At 45.0% G+C, this 20,401-nt stretch overlaps 1 protein-coding gene across 4 annotated transcripts in view; it reads right to left on the bottom strand.

The window, feature by feature from the left end:
- Positions 1-1,489: 1,489 nt before the first annotated feature.
- Positions 1,490-20,401, bottom strand: part of LOC139749932 (lachesin-like) — a 414,993-nt gene continuing 396,081 nt past the window's right edge. For 3 of the 4 annotated variants that reach the window (XM_071664355.1, XM_071664354.1, XM_071664356.1), the window contains exons 6-10: positions 20,059-20,190; positions 18,113-18,397; positions 17,677-17,736; positions 10,706-10,762; positions 1,490-7,923 (exon numbers count right to left, since the gene is read on the bottom strand). In XM_071664355.1, coding sequence (XP_071520456.1) covers positions 7,538-7,923; positions 10,706-10,762; positions 17,677-17,736; positions 18,113-18,397; positions 20,059-20,190 — 920 coding nt within the window. In that variant the 3' untranslated portion in view covers positions 1,490-7,537. The remainder of the gene's footprint in view (positions 7,924-10,705; positions 10,763-17,676; positions 17,737-18,112; positions 18,398-20,058; positions 20,191-20,401) is intronic. The other variant, XM_071664358.1, reaches the window with a different exon arrangement.

Here is a 20,401-nt window from a genome sequence, read left to right as displayed (position 1 = left end):
ACACACACACACACCGTCTATAGTTCATCTTTTATATGTATAAAAAAAATGATGATTTAAGTAATTGGTTCCGAGCGTGTGATGGTGTGTCGCCACGGACGGCAAGGCCAGGTGTCCAATGTTGACCTGCAACAGTTGACTTTGAAAGTTTATTTAGATTCACTTTTGGACCTCATGAATTTTTTCATATTTCACCGAAAATGCTTTACACCTGAACCTTATATATGTATATATATATACATTATTATCATTATTATTATGATTAATCGCTGTCTCCCGCTTTAGCGAGGTAGCGCAAGGAAACAGACGAAAGAATGGCCCAACCCACCCACATACACATGTATATACATAAACGCCCACACACTCACATATACATACCTATACATTTCAACGTATACATGCATACACAGACATATACATATATACACATGAACATATTCATACATGCTGCCATCATCCATTCTCGCTGCCACCCCGCCACACATGAAATGGCAACCCCTTCCCCCCCCGTGCATGCGAGGTAGCGCTAGGAAAAGACAACAAAGGCCACATTCGTTCACACTCACTCTTTAGCTGTCATGTGTATATACGCAAGTTGCCAGACTTGAACGCACCCGACCTCCATTCGGGTAGTCACTTGTTTACCAATAGCGTCCCAGCTAAGTGTTTTCGTTGTATTTCTTTCTTGTATCTCCACTGATGATGTGATTATTACACGAAAGTGCACTTGGGAACTTATCGTGTTTCATTTCCCTGTGCATGAAAAAGATATATATATATATATATATATATATATAGATATATATATATATATATATATAGATATATATATATATATATATATATATATATATATATATAGATATATAGATATAGATATATAGATATATAGATATATAGATATATAGATATAGATATATAGATATATATATATATATATATATATATATATATATATATATAGATATATATATATATATATATATATATATATATATATATATATGTATATATATATATATATATATATATATATATATATATATATATATATATATATATATATACATATATATATATTCCACGACAAAATCATCTTTTTTTCCCCACAAAGGTAAATAAAAATCATACAAATCATTGAAAGTTTATATCACCAGCTGACCATACATATGTACAATAAAATCTTCTTGTATCTATATACTACAGGTATTCACTGTATATTATTTACTGAAAGGATGGGTACAGGATACAGGGGCACACATACGTGATTTATAAAAAGAAACTACAGTAAACCTGTATTAACAAAAAAACAGAATAATACTGCACAGAATATTGTATGCAAATCATGGTATACAAATTAGCATATAAATTGGATAATCAAAATAAAATGAAACATGATACCAATTCATTACATCAGTGAAGATATTGCAGTACAAGCATATTTACCTGCAGTGGTACATGATCTGCCCAGAGGTGTATAATACTGCTGAGAGAGAGAGAGAGAGAGAGAGAGAGAGAGAGAGAGAGAGAGAGAGAGAGAGAGAGAGAGAGAGAGAGAGAGAGAGAGAGAGAGAATTTTATTCAGGAAATTCTACATCATCTCTACCATCACCTTTTTCAACAACCATTCCAGTTGTTATACAGTGTGTGTGTATGATGACTGTTTATGATCATTAATTGTGTGTTACTGGAAGAGAGTTTTATACTCGTGTTGCCTCGTCTCATAACCTTGTATATATGCCATGTCTTTACTGTTACACACACACACACACACACACACACACACACACACACACACACACACATGCATACCCTAAGTAACCATCTATCGACAAGTTCCGAGTATAGGATGAACAACTGGGTTGTCTGTGGGGCGAATGCTGCTTACACAACAAGATCTCAGACACCTGGAGACCACCCAGCGTAGAACCCATCCTGAAAACCTCCAAACCACCGAACTGCCAATCCCCTTATCGCTCTCTATAACTGCTGTTATCAGTATACAAACATGAACTGAAACATCCCGCGATCACCAGCTGAGCGAGACATTCATACCTAATTGTTCGTAAATCTCAGACAACACGTCCTGGGTGTCTGCAGCCAACCCAGCTCCCCCTCCCACACACTGATGGAGACAGTAGAAATAAGGAAAGCATGTGACACTGTCATAGGACACTATATGACACTCATGTGACACTGTCATGTAATACTTTCATGTGACACTGTCATGTGACACTTCCTCACACAAATCATATGTACTTGACTCTATCCTCCACAATAGTGAATGCCAAGCAAGACTCTTAACACGGAAGTTTCACTTCTAAGAACCTTAAGCACCACAGTGGAGTTCCCCTGTGGTGCAGTTCTTTCTCCAACTCTATTCAGTCTCTTCCTACATGACCTAACATCACCTTCTACACACCACTGGATGAAAGTCCTCTCATGCACAGATAACCTCACAATCACATCACAACCCTAATGCTACTCTAGCAACTACAAACAGTCAATACGCAATCATAATATTCTCTCAGCCATTGTCTGAATCACTACAGAGTTCCCAGGTCACCCGCTTAACTTCCACTTACCTCAATCTTTCTTCGTCCAACATCCTCTCCTTCAGTCATTAATAGTAACCACTCCTACCGTACTATATGACATATGAAACACACGTGACATTCACTACCCACACAACAAACATCAAAACAGAAGCCGTAAATAAACTACACTCCCTCACAACACTTACCCGCACCAGTAGTTTTGGAGAAGGGGAAGAATCCCTCAGTAATGTTCGACAAACAACACATCTGCCACACCTTAAACTGCGTCTCACCTGCGTCGTCATCAACATTGCCAAAGGCATACATACCACAGTTGCAAACCACACAGAACAGAGCATCCAGAACAATCACCAGCTGCCTAACACTACACAGAACAGAGCATCCAGAACAATCACCAGCTGCCTAACACCACACAGAACAGAGCATCCAGAACAATCACCAGCTGCCTAACACCACACAGAACAGAGCATCCAGAACAATCACCAGCTGCCTAACACCACACAGAACAGAGCATCCAGAACAATCACCAGCTGCCTAGCACCACACAGAACAGAGCATCCAGAACAATCACCAGCTGCCTAACACCACACAGAACAGAGCATCTAGAACAATCACCAGCTGCCTAACACTACACAGAACAGAGCATCCAGAACAATCACCAGCTGCCTAACACCACACAGAACAGAGCATCCAGAACAATCACCAGCTGCCTAACACCACACAGAACAGAGCACCCAGAACAATCACCAGCTGCCTAACACCACACAGAACAGAGCATCCAGAACAATCACCAGCTGCCTAACACTACACAGAACAGAGCATCCAGAACAATCACCGGCTGACTATGAATCACAAACATTTTGCTTGTTTTTTAATCTGCTTCGTCCATCAGTGGATTATCTGCAGGTTAACAGTCATACTACTGTCAGCAGTCCACTGGCACTTACATCATCAGCATAAGGAAAACGTAGTTACATCAGAATATCAGGAGAAAATTGTGCAGGATAAGATCATCACAACGAAAATAACACGTGAAAATAACCAAAACTGATAAGCACTCGCAGAGTTAAAAGGGAATGAGAGATAACGAAGTGATAAAGAGGATCATAAAAAATGGGTAAAAACAAATAAGTTACGAAGTAAAATTAGGAAGCGACATATGTAACATAATCCTCAGAGAGAAGAATGTGAGGGCCGAAATGGACCCAATTACTTTACATACCCGACAACCTATTATTCTTTTGGGTTTATTTACAGAGAAGAAGACGGAGAATATCGACCAAGATAACATCTCATTATTGGTGACATTTAAGCCTTATCGTCTCAGTATCTGATCTGGTTCTGGTATAATGAACCTGATGCTAAATTCCCGTCATGTTTTGGACGAAGTTTAATGGTCCATCAACATGGTTGGTCCATATGGCTGAGACTATGTTGGTATCCCACTTCTTGCTGGCACGTGTGATATAAATCTGTGAGTTTCTGGCGTTCTCTGAGACGCTTAAACTTGAATAATCTGGACAAACGTTTCATTTAAATCTTGTTTAATATGTTTATGAGATGAGAAACTTTTCCTCTTTGAATGCTGCTCAGTAAAACAATGTAGTGTTGATTATCACATCTTTTTCACCAGTTGGGAGTCATAAGAGCTTGTGGTGGTGTTTTATTTTTCTTGAACACGATTGTGTCACTCTTGAGCACAACTGTACGACCTGTAAGTGTGATGGACTGGCGTTTGACCTAACCCTTAAGGGTCGTGCCGTGCTGTTCAAGAGATTAAAGGGAGGAATCGTATGATAGGAACGATAGACTGGTCTGCATCTATAGGATAAATGGGGATGGAACAATGGGGGCTGAAATGAGTCACACGATGGAAAAGGGGTTAAGATGGCCAAGTGGTCCAAACTGTGTTGTATGGTTGCGAGCTGTGGGCCCTGAGGAAAGAGGAGAGGAGGAAGAGGAGGAGGAGGAGGAGGAAAGCGTTGGTTATAGGATGACTGAGGATAAAGTGTGGTGTCAGGCAGGTTTACTGAGCGAGGATGAGGGAAGAGGGACTCACAGGGAGGATCTACGTGTCAACAGTGGAAGGGAATACCTACATACTCGTAGAGAGATGTTGTCTGAGGAAGCTCTGGGTTATAGGAGCCTGAACATTCGGGAGGTCGAGAGGAGCAAGTTGGACAGGATGAATTGGAGCGATGTGGTATATGGGGGTCAACGTTCTATCAGTGGGCTGAGCCAAAGCTTTATCAAGAGAGAGAGAGAGAGAGAGAGAGAGAGAGAGAGAGAGAGAGAGAGAGAGAGAGAGAGAGAGAGAGAGAGAGAGAGAGAGAGCTTAGTATCGCGGTATACAGATGATAAGAAAAATTCGTAATCAAAACAGAATGATCTGATTCTTGTTTTTTTTGTTTTGTTTTCTACAACAACTGTAGCGTTGGTGCCCCCCCCCCCCCCCACATCCACCTGGGCAGTAGGGTTCACAGCCTAATTGGAAACGGGTGATTAACGAGTGTTAGTGAGCGCGACTCTCTCATACTACGATAGAAAACGTATGTTGAGCGGATTGGCAGAACTCGTATGTACCTTACGTGTTGACTTCATGAAAACTTTCAGAATCTAAAGATCATTTATCGTACGACAAAAATGATACCATTGTTCTACGTAATTCAGCAGTGTCGTGTTTAGAATTACTGGAGAAAATTTATATCAAGATAGAAAATGTCATTTTGAATACAAGTTTGATTAAATAAACTACGTCAAAGGATATTAAATAGTTTTTAAGTTATAACTAGTAACGATATACGTGTACTCTGACCTGGCAACAAATGACCATGTGTATTAAGGTCAATACAGACGACGGCCCAGTGAGGTCAACACGTCAGGCATGACATCATAATGGGTCAAACATAGACTGACTCCAGTAATTGTGGTTATGAAGTCAGAGAAATTAAGCACATGGAACATTATTAGATAAACTCGGACACGTAATTTAAAGAATATCGCTCATAAAACAAAGATTTTTAGGGAGGATGTACCTTGATATTCGGCCACGGGAATCAGCTGTAGAAGTTCTGCTACAACCAATCATTAGCGTCAGAGACAGCAGGAGTGCCAGGGGCTGAGTCCGCCACCTGGGCCACGGGAACATGATGTGGAAGATCTTCCTGGGCATCAAATGGTGTTGTGCCGGGACGTCATGCGGAACTGAGACAGATCGCTTGCGGCCCATCATACAGGGCAGAGGTGGGTGCTTTGTGACCCATCATATGAGGGTAATAATACATTGCTCCGCCATGTAGGACAAGGAATTTAATTTGTCCCGTCATGAGGGATACAGGAGGATGGGTGGGTGAGTCCATCACACAGGGAAGAGGAGGCTTGGGTCCACTATACAGGGCATGAGTTCGTGCTTAGGCCCAACACAGAGGTCAGGGGAGGGTACGTCAGCTCGAGGTGTGGGGCAGACGCAGGGTGGCCAGGGAAGTGGAGGGAAGGGTGGCTTGGCCAGTCATGGTGAGGTAGGACAAGTGCTTCAGGCGAGTGTGTGAGGCAGGTAAAGCTGCTCTGGCCTGTCAAACCTTGAGAAGGATAGTTCAGCTTATCTTGTCGCAGGGGAAGGGGAGGGGCCGTAACCCCTCAAACCAGCAGGGGGGGGGGGTGAGTGTCGTCATACATGCTAGGGAGGCAGGAGGCGCTGCACTGGTTGTGTCACATAGAAGACGCTTTATCTACTATGTAGCACACTCGTTGCCTTGCCTCATCACGTGCTGGGGAAGATAACAGGAAATACCGTGGATTCGTCTACTGCAGGAAGCGTGTCGAGATGTGGGCAAATTTACACTGGGTGTCGGTCTGGTCGAGAGGATAGAAATTATACAGGAGAGGAGTGGGTCATGTTTGGGGCAGTATACACACCTGGCGCCTGTGTCAGGTGTCTGGGCCAGACTTACAAGCTGGTGACTCGATAATCTTGGTCCGATTTCTGCGTGCGCATGAGCCTTGCTTTGTCTAGTAGAAGAAATACGAGTATAAACGCCTTGATCCACCACTACCCTTGAACTAGTACACTATTTTACAAGAAGCACGTTATTTATTCACAGAATATAAGGAAAAATCTCTGTGGCCATGGCCCTCAACACGGAGGCTCTCAGGACACTCATGCTGGAGGTCTGGGGAAAGAGGGATTGCGTCTGGAGTGTCAAGTATGAACTCAGTTCCTCTCATCACGACGGTCCTACTTGCCCGCACGGTACCTCTCAGAGAAGGTCATGTATACACGCACCACAAGCAATGGATACAACTCGTAAACTATGACTGGAGAACAGCTGGGTCGCCGCGAGCCACAGACACACACACACACACACACACACACACACACACATCACTTCTGAACCAACTTGGGAGACGATGTCGTCCTGTACGTCACCGTTCTTGCACGGGTTCAGTACCTGCCTTGCCTCGCTGACCAGCACACCTTCCACAATCAACACCACGATGAATGTACTTAAGAACTACCCTTTTCCGTACGACAAGAATACAATCCTCGACCAACGAGGGATCTAAAGAGTACCCTCAGTGGATATGGTTGGTTGTGATTCGTGTTGTATGATCCACAGGTTGTGTGAGTCAGACGAGGGAGAGGTCCTGCCAGGTGTGCCTTCTGTTGTGGCCAGCGTCTCGGTACTCCCATCAACACATCTGCCTTACATACGTCGTGCGAGACGCCACATATATACGACAGATGTGTTCACGTGAACACTGCGAGGTCCTGGACATACGTGCACACAGATCACGACAAACGCTTCCCAGTAATCCAGAAATCCATCGTTTGCGGAGGATTACATCTTTGTGGCACATATATAACACGGTGGGCTGGTGAACACTGGGCCCTCTGGTAACAGCGGCTACAACAGAGGTGCAGCAGATGCTTGGAGCAACAGCCTCACCCGACCCCATCAGGAAGATCACTGCACTGGCTGTCAGGTGTGGGCCGAGGGGTGGGAAAGTGCGCGGTTCTCAGCGTGGGTGAGGGTAGATGTCAACTGGTGGCTAGCGGCTGGACGCAGCAGCAGCTGCAGCAACAGCAGCAGCAGGAGGCTGACACTTGCCCACAGTCGGGTGGAAGCTGATGCAGAGCCCCCGAGATGTAGGGTGGCGAGGCAGGAGCCGCACCAGATGGCTGCCCATGGGTTGCGACGGGAGGGCCCACCGCTGCTGGTGGTGGCGCTGCCCATGCTCGTCCGGCCGCTCGTGCCACCGCCCCGGGCGCCCATGGAGCCCCCGCCACCGATGGGGCCGCCCGGAGCCCCTCCTCGCATGAAGGCGTTCTCCTCCAGGGTGTAGCCGGGTGGGTCAGAGTCCAGCTCTGGTGAATACAACACATCTGTATCTGCTGCTGTACCCACACGGGGATGATGAGTCATGAGTACTGATGATGGGCAATACATACTGATGAGTGATGATGAGTGAGTCTGCAAGGTGAAGAAGTACTGGGAATACATGAATGACGGGTGAATGTTATGGACGTGAGAGAGTTCAATCCACCGATGGTTCTGAGTGTTTATCTTTACTCTTGATGCTCTGACATTTCTGTCATCAAGGCTGCAACTAAACTTCCCTGTGTTGGGAAAACCACATTTTGTGATGATGCAGTTTGTCTCGCTTATTCTTACCATATTCTCTCGTCGTCTGTCTTTCTGGTCTTCATAATGCGTCTTTCGTGTGTGTGTGTGTGTGTGTGTGTGTGTGTGTGAATGTTGAAATCATATGTTTACCGTTGCTGGATAAGGAAAAGACTGTTGTACTTTTCTGTGTGAAAAGACATCTGTACCAAGTCTTCTGTGATTGGAAAATTACCACAACATTTTCACTCATTTTCTTTGTGTTTGCCAGTCAGTGTTCAGTTCATAACACAATCTGGAAGGTTTCTATTTTTGTTTTCATCAAAAACGTAGATTTCTGTATCTGAGGGAAAGACTTACTGTTAAGACCTCTGGGCAGGTGGAAAAGGCTTATGGAGTCCATCAACTGGAAACGTTACTGGAACGAAGGTTAAACTCACAATAAATATCTAGACTCTTTCCATCATGTGTACAATGCAGTCTGAGGAGAGGAAGTACGGGAGGTCATGACGGGTCACTACGTCACCCACGAGGGTCGTCAGCTGCCACCTGGGGTCAATGAATGAAAAATATACACCCACTCCGTCTGTGTTACTGACACTTGAACGTGAGGAGGTCACTCTCTGTGTACTGTATGTACTCATATGCTACACATATTCATGGAACATGAATGAGGAAAGTTCAAGCCTTCAGAAGACAGACTTCAGAAGGGCCAGGAGGCTTAGGTGCTCAGTAACTACAGTAACCTGAACTCTGTCGACCACAAGAGATGGTCTGCAGTTGTTGACAGAGTAACACAGTAACCTCACTCTGCTCCAGTCCAGCCATGGTCTGTGTGTTATAACCCTGGCTGTGTAGCTGATGCCGCCGACTGTGTAGTTGAGAGAGATGAATAATAAAACTATGATGTGATTTTGATCAGCTCTGGTCCACTCCCAGTACCTGGAAGTGGACCATTATGGTCCAGTGTATAACATGAGCTGCGAGCGTTTGCCCATCATGGTCCAGTACACAACAAGGGATGCGAGCAAAAGTCAGTCAAATGATTGCTGTCAGATGTCTCTGCTGGATAAGTGAGTATGTCCACATATTTCAACAGGAATGTAAAGTGAGACTTGTCTCCCCTACACGGTATAAGTATGTTCAGTACGTCTTCCAGTCAATCTTATCAGTTATCTTGTGAGGTTCCGTGGGATATCCGCTTTACCCATCTCTTATCTGTAGCTTTCCCTCTGGCAGACAAGAAGGAACACAAGAAGTAATGTATTACTCTGTCCTGGATATCACAGCATTCGTTTTCTTTTCGTATTTTCCCTCTAGCGCGGGTCATCACTTCTCTGTGTTGTCTTGATGACCTTAATGAGACTAAATCATTACACAGTGGGAAACTTACTCAATATCTAGTGAATGAAACCCTCAATAATGGATGATTTCACCAATGGATGACGACACTAGTGGATGACGACATCAATGTATGGCGACATCAGTGGAGGATGACATGTATGGATGACAACATCAGTGGAGGATGATATGTATGGATGACAACATCAGTGGAGGATGACATATATGGATGACAACATCAGTGGAGGATGATATGTATGGATGACATCAGTGGAGGATGACATGTATGGATGACAACATCAGTGGGGATGACATGTATGGATGACAACATCAGTGGAGATGACATGTATGGATGACATCAGTGGGGGATGACAACATCAGTGGAGGATGATATATATGGATGACAACATCAGTGGGGGATGACATGTATGGATGACAACATCAGTGGGGGATGACATGTATGGATGACAACATCTGGAATCTTATACATAAAATGTAAAAAACTGGTAAATGATTATTTTCAATTTAGTTTTACATTATAAACACTGGAGTTCTCTACCTTACCTGACTCATACTCACCAGGTTCTTATTCACCTGGACTGATCCCATATGAAGTGTACTCACCGAGAATGTATTCACCTGAGCTGCGACCACCGGCAGTGTTTTCACCTTGGCTACCCTCACATGGACTGTACTCACCTGATTTTTACTCATCGGGCTGTTCTCACCCACACTTTACTCACCTAGACTATACTCACCTGAACTATAATCACCTGATCTCTTCCCACCTGAACTGTACTCACCGAGAATGCACTCACCTGGACTGTACTCACCCCAACTGTACTCAGATACAATGTACTCACCTGAACCTATTTTGTAATTGCCTAGACTGTAATCGCCTCAGCTATACTCACCTACTCTGAACTCACCTAAACTGTGCTCACCAGAACTATACTCACTACACTGTACTCAACTGAACTGTACTCATGTAAACTGTACCCACCTAGATTGTACCCACAGAGGCTGCTCACCTAGATTGTCTTCACCTACCTACAGTCACCTATCGCTGCTCCTTTCGTCTGTATTCACCTGATGTAGTACTGTACTCACCTGTCCTGTACTCACCTGGTCTGTACTCACCTGTCCTATACTCATCTCTCCTGTACTCACCTGTCCTGTACTCACCTGGTCTGTGCCAAGGGTCTATCACGAGGTCATCGTTGCGTTGTTCAGGTCGTAACACTGTGAACGGGAAGAGGAAGGTCATCAGTTACTGAGGTCAATCAGGGTCATTCGCAAAGGTCAAGGAGGGGGTCATAAGGGTTCAAGTTAAGAATAGTAAGATTGAGTGTAGATATCAACACCCGAGAGAAACTTCCCTAAATATATCAGGCGATCGGGGCCTGAACATGCAGGAGGGTGAAAGGCGTGCAAGGAATAGAGTAAATTGGAACGATGTTGTATACCGGGGTCGACGTGCTGTCAATGGATTGAACCAGGGCATGTGAAGCGTCTGAGGTAAACCATGGAAAGTTTTGTGAGGCCTGGATATGGAAAGGGAGCTGTGGTTTCGATGCGTTACACATGACAGCTAGAAACTGAGTGTGAACGAATGTGGCCTTTGTTGTCTTTTCCTAGCGCTACCTCGCACGCGTGCGGGGGGAGAGGGGGTGTCACTTCATGTGTGGCGGGGTGGCGACGAGAATGGATGAAGGCAGCAAGTATGAATATGTACATGTGTATATATGTATATGTCTGTGTATGCATATGTATGTATATGTTGAAATGTATAGGTATGTATATGTGCGTGTGTGGACATGTATGTATATACTCGTGTATGTGGGTGGGTTGGGCCATTCTTTCGTCTGTTTCCTTGCGCTACCTCGCTAACGCGGGAGACAGCGACAAAGTATAATAATAAGAAAGAACAAATAATACACACACACACACACACACACACACACATATATATATATATATATATATATATATATATATATATATATATATATATATATATATATATATATATATATATATATATATATATATATATATATATATATATATTCTCAACATCCCACCCCTTCTCCCCCTCCTCCACCCTTAAAAAAGAAAAGGAAAGAAATGGAACAGAAAATAGAGGAGGGAGTTTCCATGAGAGAGAAGTTATGGAACAGGTTCTCCCTAACACCAGCTCCGCCGCCAACCCTGCAAGTCGAAGTTAAGTTTTCCTCGCCACAGTTGTGAGTTATAGGTTAATGTTACAGGTTAGCCTAGTTATAGATTAGTGTTATAGGTTAGCCTAGTTGTAGGTTAGTGTAATAGGTTTGTGTTATAGGTTAGTGTTATAGGTTAGGTTAGTTATAGTTTAGCCTAGTTATAGGTTAGCCTAGTTATTGGTTATCCTAATTATAAGTTAGTGTTACAGGTCAGCCTAGTAACGAATTGCTGAAGGTCGGGTCAGGTAAGGTTAAGGTGCCCTTCTATGTTCCCTGACCTGAGGCTGGTGTAAACCCATGGGTAAAGCCCCGGTGAGGCTGGTATTCTCCCACACCCCAGGGGAACGCCCCACTTTGGGTGGATCTCTCCCACATCCCAGGGGAACGCCCCGGTAAGGGTGCTGCTCTCCCACACCCCAGGGGGAACGCCCCAGTATGATCACTCTGTGTGACAACCTTGTTTATGTTAGGGGGAGAGAGTTTTACACAGGTGTTGTCCCTCTCTTAACCTTGTATATATGTACCATGTCTTTACACACACACACACACACACACACACACACACACACACACACACAGTGGTAGTGGCAGGTCACCACCGTCAACCACTCATCTACCATTTCAAGACCACAGTGCTACACATGCACCTACCCACCCACATACCTACCCCACCCCGGTCGTAGCTCACCAGGTGCCAGCCACCCTCCTCCCCGCCTGAAGTCTAGCCTCCCGGTGTCACTGTGAACAACAGACTAGGATACAAGGAGCACGTCATGCCAGCCCCCATCCCTCCCTCTATGTAGACTCCAGACACCTGCACTCCCCGCATCTGACCTGAGGAACGTGTACGTAATTTCAACCCTTTTCAAACTCGTCCACATATGACATTTCCTTCCAGATGCAACGACGTGGGGATATCGTTAAGGTATTTACAACATATACCACACCCTCGTCAGAGTATGTGACACTATTCTGGTCAACACCATCTGAGGGGAATCAGCGATCTGCTGGAGAAGGTGTGGAGGAGGGCAACCACCGAGCAAAGCCGCACCCTCAGGAGGAAGGACAGGTCGACACGAGAACAACACACAAGTTTGTAAACAGATTTTACAAGGTAAATAAGCAGTCACTCCCTCCTAGCGTCAAACACCAGGATGGCGTGGGGACGTAACAGGAGGCTACGTAAAAATCAAGTTACATTAACAGAATCGTTGATACATAACGTAGGTTACGAGAGGCAAGTGTACGTGTAGACAGTACACATAAGCATAAGAGGTTTATGATGCAAAATAAAGTTTGAGAGCTTGGAGCCCTACATATGTAAAACTCCCTCCCAGTATTGATCAAGCAGATAATCACATGCAACAAAGACATTGAAAAATCCGTCAATAAACATTTCCTTGTCTAAAAGTAATGGATAGTTTCAGAGAGAAAAAAATAGACCGTGAATGCAGCATTTACAGATTTAGAAAAGGCATATGATAGAGAGAATAGGAAAGCGCTTTCCAAAGCCTTGAATGTTTTAGAATGATGTTAAGAGCTTTCATAATGGAGGCACAGTGTGAGAGAGAGAGAGAGAGAGAGAGAGAGAGAGAGAGAGAGAGAGAGAGAGAGAGAGAGAGAGAGAGAGAGAGAGAGAGAGAGAGAGAGAGAGAGAGAGAGAGAGAGTGGAGGTGGGAGTGAATGATTTAAGATAACATGTGTTAGAGTGTGTCAAGGCTTACTGCGTAATGTCACTGTTGCTATTGATTCCTTCTTGATCCGTGGTTGGATCATCACGTGAGGTGAGGCTGGATGATGATCGTGGTCTGCTGCTGCACCATGGGATGGTGGCATTATTGTTGCTGCACTCATTGTATGCAGCTGATGCTGTGCTGTTTGCTGAACCAGAGGAGAGGTTGCACGGAGGAATGGACCCGTCCTGTGGTGTCGTATTCGTGAGACGAAGGATCGTTGGAGCGATTGACAGTGAAAGTAAAATGTTCAGTTTTCAAGGGAAAATGGGAGTCCGTTTAAGACCAGTTCCCACAGTAAGGAAATGGGTGGATAAACAGCTGGGGTTGACTGTGGACCGATTGCCACATCCAGAATTCGAACCTATATGCTCGCCCCTGGGCAGCCCGTGAATGCGTCATGGTCAGGAGCGCTGACCGCTACACCACGGATCACAAAGTAGAAGTTCAAGTATTTCATCAGTGGAGAAGCTTGGTCAGGATGGTGGTGGAGAAGCTGAGCTTCAGTGTAGAGTCGTATTGGGAAGAGAGTAATGACCAGGATTGTAGTGTAAGCTGTCTTGTGTGGGATGTCTTAGTGTGGCGTGTGTCTGTGTGGAGGAGCAATTGTCCCAACGCTCACGCATGGCAGCGAAAACCAATTGTATGTAGGTCAGGCTAGGTGAACAACAACAACAAGAGAAGAGATGGATGATATGCACAGCGTAGTTAGAATAAGGGAGACACAAGAATGAAGATGAGAAAATGTTATACGGCGCGAAATCATCAGAAACACGCTTGGATGAAAAATCCTTCAGGGTAGCATGGTGAAGTGGACCATATGGCAGATGAGAGATTGATGAGGTAGATAGCATGTAGCAATACAGTAGGAGGAACAAGGAGGAGAGGTAGACCGCAGAAGAGAGGGACAGATGGATGTAATGAGATGAGTGTGGAAGGGCGGGAGCGCTACACATACAGATGGTGAGGGAGCGACTGGCAATAGGATACACATCTGTGTACGTACACTCAACCTGGTGTGGGTATACACAAGTGAGAAGCGCCGTCATAAGTGTGTAGATCCAGGATTCACTCTAAACTCACTGGTCATAGGTTGTGAATGTGTGTGTGTGTGTGTGTGTGTGTGTGTGTGTGTGTGTGTGTATCAGATCCATCCCATCGAACTGGAAATGGAGTAATGATAATGAGAAATATTGATCGATAAATAAACAGATGGAGAGTAATATGTCATGTATCAAAATAGATATTTTTCTGTTCGTAGTTACCGACACGAGTCCCACCGACCACACAGTGTGGAGCTCACCTACGCTGGGTGCTGGGTGCTGGGGGCGGGTGCTGGGTGCTGGGGGTGGATGCTGGGTGCTGGGTGCGGGAAGGGGGAGTTATATTAATGATTGATCAGGTCCCTCCTGCCCCACAGCAAGCCGCCACCACCGCCCGTGTGAGGATCAGTCTAACAATTAACTGTGGTAGGCCTTTATACAGCAGGTCACAACACAAAACAAATTCATTTTAATTGGACCGTCAACTTGCGAACCCCCAGCGGGGGGGTTGTGGATCATTGTCGATCCTTTCATCATTGTTGGATGGCTTTACTACTGCACGTGTCTCCCCCAACTACTGGGGAGAGAGAGAGAGAGAGAGAGAGAGAGAGAGAGAGAGAGAGAGAGAGAGAGAGAGAGAGAGAGAGAGAGAGCTATATAAATGCACAGGCCACACAGACCCCCCAAGGACCAAGCAAAATAGTCATAACGTTACTGACAAACACACAGTCCCGTTAGAAGCAACAGAAGACAAGGTGAGCAAATGTACAGCTCCCTCCCTACCCTCCACTCACTCACTCCCACAAAACGCCGGATGGGAAACAAGTAGAAAAAAATACCTTGCAGGACATGTATACACGAAGAATTTTTTTTTTCATTTAGGATAGACACAAAGTCACAATGAAGGTGACTGTCATGCGCCCCCCCATCACCAAAGACATACATACCTTCACTTTTTTGTTTGAAAGACGATGTTAAGGATAAACTTCGAGCTCCTGCATTGCGACTTATCAAATCTATATTACTCCTGATATGAGGATCATCATGAAGTGGGATCTTTTAACAGGCGACGATAAGGGTAACAAAACAATCAGTGGTACAGTGTGTCTCTGAGGTGTTTCATTTCTCAATCAATTATCCTGCTGAGCAAATATGGCGTGACTTTGCCCGATTAAAAAGATATGGCAAAAGCTGGAGATAATATTTCTTGTGTGTTAAAATAGCATCATGGTTGTCTCATGTTACGTCTTGTAGTCATCACATGTAAAGTTGTACAACGGAAATGATTGTAGATTCGGAAATATCGAATCAGAGAACGAGCCACCCAATCGAATCCAACTTTCATTCCCGATTCGAAATCATATAGACTCTCGAAGCTTCGTAAGGCTACAAGCTGATTGACTCAGCGTGACAAGCGGGACACCACAATGCTCGGTTCGAAGCTTCATTCTTTCCACAGATATGGAGACAGATCCTGACTCACGACACATACATAATATTCTGACGACACCAATTTACGAGAGAGAACCCAGGCGAAGGAAGACTCTATAATGATTCAGAGTTTCACACAAACTGAAGCACTGGTCAAGAATCATGGCAAATGAATTTCGGTGCAAACAAATGCACATAATGCATGTTCGGGTAAAAAGAAAAAATCAACTTTTTCTTTTAGAAAAATGAACTTCATTTTTGGTCGCTCGTCTCAGTTACAGACAATGAAAAATTAAAACGTATTCAAAGAACAACAACAAAACTTATGAACCTTTTGAAGATAATTAGAGGATCTAATATCATTTTCCCTGACTGTACCTAATATAATTTTGACTTGAAGACAACTAGAAGATATATCATTTCAAGTTTATGTCGAGCTAAAATCATTTTGAAGATAATACGATCTTATATCATGGTGATAATAGCTACACATAATATCATTTTCTCTAACAATGCATAAATTGCAAAATCAAACAGATTTCAAAATTATGGATAATTTCGATAATAATCCATCTCGAAACAATTTGTTTACACTAAACACACGAAGACATGAAGTTAGGGAGGCAAATACACTACATATGGTGACAATAATCATCAGGAAAGTTAGAGAACATCGAAAACGAACCGTCGTCAGATGTGTTATAATGAAGATCACATCGCTCAGTGTACGTACGTAAAGACGGACACCATAGTGATGATAGTTATCGGTCATGAAGAATTTCATGTTCCACATCAAGTCCATCGTGAATGATGGATCACACTCACGTATACCATCATTTTTTCGTCTTCTTTATCGAGCTGCGGCATAAGACCTTCTTAGCCAGTGTATCCGTCCAGTGTAATTGGATCAAAATGTCTTCCACCCATCCCTACTTATACAACTTCAATGTCAGTGTCTGCTCTGTACCCCCACACAACGCTCTTTTAAAGATATTTTTCTGCTGGCTGATAGACCAGGGGGAGTGATGGGTGTGTGAAGGAGCCTCCTTCTTTACTGTCTTGCCTCCACCTACGTAGGTTAAGAGTGGAGGATAACCCTCACTGTCCTGCAGCAGACAGGATCGTCAGGAACCATCAGGATCTCGTATCCTCTGGCTTTCCCAAGTGTCCCTAACGTATCTCACTCAATCTCCCACATCATGATTCCCCTGATGCACTTGATAGGATCGGGTGTCCAGCATCAACAACTTAACCAAACACTACGATATTGACAGGAAAATGACCGTCGCATGGGACTGGAGTCTATAAATTCCTTTAGCATAAGTTACCCAACACTATAACCAGTTCTAGCACGGCGAGCAGCTTGTGCCGTACCCAGTGCTCAGGAGCCATAAGATATTTGCTCAGTAAGTCCTCAGGAAATTTGCCCCCGACAGCCATCTTCTCCTCAGTTCTGAACAACATCTTCCTCGTCCCGTGCAACACTTCACTCACCTCAGCCGCTCACTCAGACGAGCCTCTTCACCCACACCCAGACAACAGATACACTCCAGCTCTCTCCCTTGAGTCGGTCTATATGTCTTGCGCCAACGTGAAACTTATCTTTATCAGGAATCTACCCACCTTAAGACCATCTTACTCACTCCTACTCACTTCTCACTCACCCGCAGGATAATTTCCTCGCCCTCTTACCTTAGTTCTCAGGCAAAAGAGACGAGAAAACTCACCTGAGTTCCCTTGGCCCGCCTGGTCCTGTTTTTCCTCAGAGCCGCGATGCACGATAATCTCTGTGAATAGAACATCATAGATAAATAAAGAACAACTTTACTGTCGTCTTAACATGGTTGAAAGACGATACAAAATGCAATTGTTCTCAATGACCAATAAAAACGCTCCATCTTTTAAAGGCCTAGCGAATTTTTTTTGTACATATCTTACCTATTTTTCTGCTATTTCTAGGACGATTTAAATTCTTGTGAATGAGATGAGCATCATTTACATATTGCAACATGATGTGATATTGTTTACAGTCGTGATGTACAACGCAGAAACTACATTTCTTTACAATACGAAGCTACTGAAGGCGTGTCAACCCGAACTGAAGAGCCTCGATCACAAGAGCCGTGCCTTTCTCACCTGCTGGTTAGGTGGCCCATAACTCACCATAGAGTCTGACGTTGCTCTCAGTCTCCCCCAGGGAGTTCTTGGCCGCGCAGACGTACGTGCCGAAGTCCTTGTGTCGCAGGTTCCTGAGGAAGAGCTTCATGGTGGTGGTGTAGCCCTCCCTCAGCTCGTGAGTCTCCTGCCGCGACGAGTTGATGAGGAGCTGATCGTTGAAGCGCCAGAAGTGGACGGCGTTGGGGAAAGCGGCCACCTGGCACTCCAGGGTGACGGAGGTGCCCACCGGGGCGCCTACCAGCTGGTTGGGCACCGTGATCAGGGGCTGGACTGTGGGACACAAGGAGAACATGTTACGTCTCATGGCTGATATTAGCAATGGTCCATCCCTCGAGCAAGACGGTACGACCCTTCAACGCGACGGTACACCCGTCTATCAAAACGGTACAGTAGCCCTTCATCAAGAGGGCATGATTTCTGAGCACGACGGTACAATCCGTGTGCGTTATGATGGCGTACCGTTCTTATTATGTAATGTTTTCACTAGAGACACATCATGATGTATTCTCGTCTCGTTTTTTTGATGTTATCCTGAAAATTCCTTCGATCAGAGCAGACAAATGACTTTGAGACAGTTCTATGATTCTAATTATTTGTGAGTTGGTTTTGAGAGTGACTCAGATTGTGGGTCGGTCGATCTATCGTCTTCATCATCAATTTACTTAAATGTTTTTGTTAATTTCGAGTACGACTCATGTTGTCCTTGTGTGTGGGTCATAGTGGCCCGTCTGGCCTGGTTGAGTTCTTGGTCACGTGATGAGCCTAGATATATGACCCTATGGCCATTCCAACGGTCATATATCTAGGGTGACCTAAGGGTCATATATCTAGGGGTGACCTAAGATCATGTATGACCTTGGGTCACCTGCTTCGACCATGGCCTTCTCCTCAGCAGCGTATCTTTCGTTACACCTGACGCGCAAATACAGTTGGAGGTCGGGGCCGCGCCTCCACAGGGCAGTTGGTCGGGGTGCGCGCCTGTGCAGGGTAGCTGATGGGGCCGCGCCTCCACAGGGTAGTTGGTCTGGGCGCGCGCCTCTACAGGGTAGCTGATGGGGCCGCGCCTACATAGGGTAGTTGGTCGGGGCGCGCGCCTCCATAGGGTGGTTGGTCGGGGCGCGCCTCCACAGGGTAGTTGGTCGGGGTGCGCGGCTGGTCGGGGCGCGCGCCAAGTAATTTAATTGGTCATTTAGAAATTAATCATGCCCTTGATTGGATGGGAATTTTGATAGCTTTTTTTGCGTCATTTTATGTGGATTCAGTAATGTGGTCGTGACAACGGTAAACAGAGACGCCTCCGTTGCTGCATTAACGGGACAGTGAAAAATGTGCCTCCGTTAACGGTAAACATGCACTGTAATATTAAAGGGCTGTACCGTTCAAGGGCTGTACCACTCAAGGGCTGTACCACGCAAGGCTGTACCAGTCAAGGGCCTTACCACTATGTAAGTGTACCACGAGAGAACTTACAGTGGATGTGTGAGGGTAGATTCATGAGGGTGAGGTACTCACAGTAGATGTATGAGGGTAGATTCATGAGGATGAGGTACTCACAGTAGATGTATGAGGGTAGATTCATGAAGGTGAGGTACTCACAGTAATGTGTGAGGGTAGATTCATGAAGGTGAGGTACTCACAGTAGATGTATGAGGGTAGATTCATGAGGGTGAGGTACTCACAGTAGATGTATGAGGGTAGATTCATGAGGGTGAGGTACTCACAGTAGATGTATGAGGGTAGATTCATGAGGGTGAGGTACTCACAGTAGATGTATGAGGGTAGATTCATGAGGATGAGGTACTCACAGTAGATGTATGAGGGTAGATTCATGAAGATGAGGTACTCAGAGTAGATGTATGAGGGTAGATTCATGAGGGTGAGGTACTCAGAGTAGATGTATGAGGGTAGATTCATGAGGGTGAGGTACTCACAGTGGACGTCGAGGACGATCCTCTTGCTGATGGAGGGAGGGACCTTGTTGGTGGCGATACAGAGGTAGGCTCCCATGTCCTTGCGGGTGACGCTCTTCAACACCAGCTCCTCCGAGTCAATGTGGTGGACTGCTGAAGGAGGAGGAGGAAGAGGAGAGGAAGAATGTTACTACGAAGACGTCGTCAGCAGGACCACGCCCTTGTGCCAGGGGCAGAGAGTTATACGGGGGTTAAAACTATGAAGCAAATAATGACAGTTAATCTGTCTCATGTTTGATGGGATGCGTCGAGCACACCAGTGGGCTCTGGCGTCCTCGCCTGGAATACTGGAAAACCTACAACG

This window comes from Panulirus ornatus, chromosome 8 (genome assembly GCF_036320965.1).
Source record: "Panulirus ornatus isolate Po-2019 chromosome 8, ASM3632096v1, whole genome shotgun sequence".
In the NCBI taxonomy this organism is placed as follows: domain Eukaryota; kingdom Metazoa; phylum Arthropoda; class Malacostraca; order Decapoda; family Palinuridae; genus Panulirus; species Panulirus ornatus.
The sequence above is the reverse complement of the archived record's forward strand: the minus strand, read 5'-3'. Positions and strand labels throughout refer to the sequence as shown.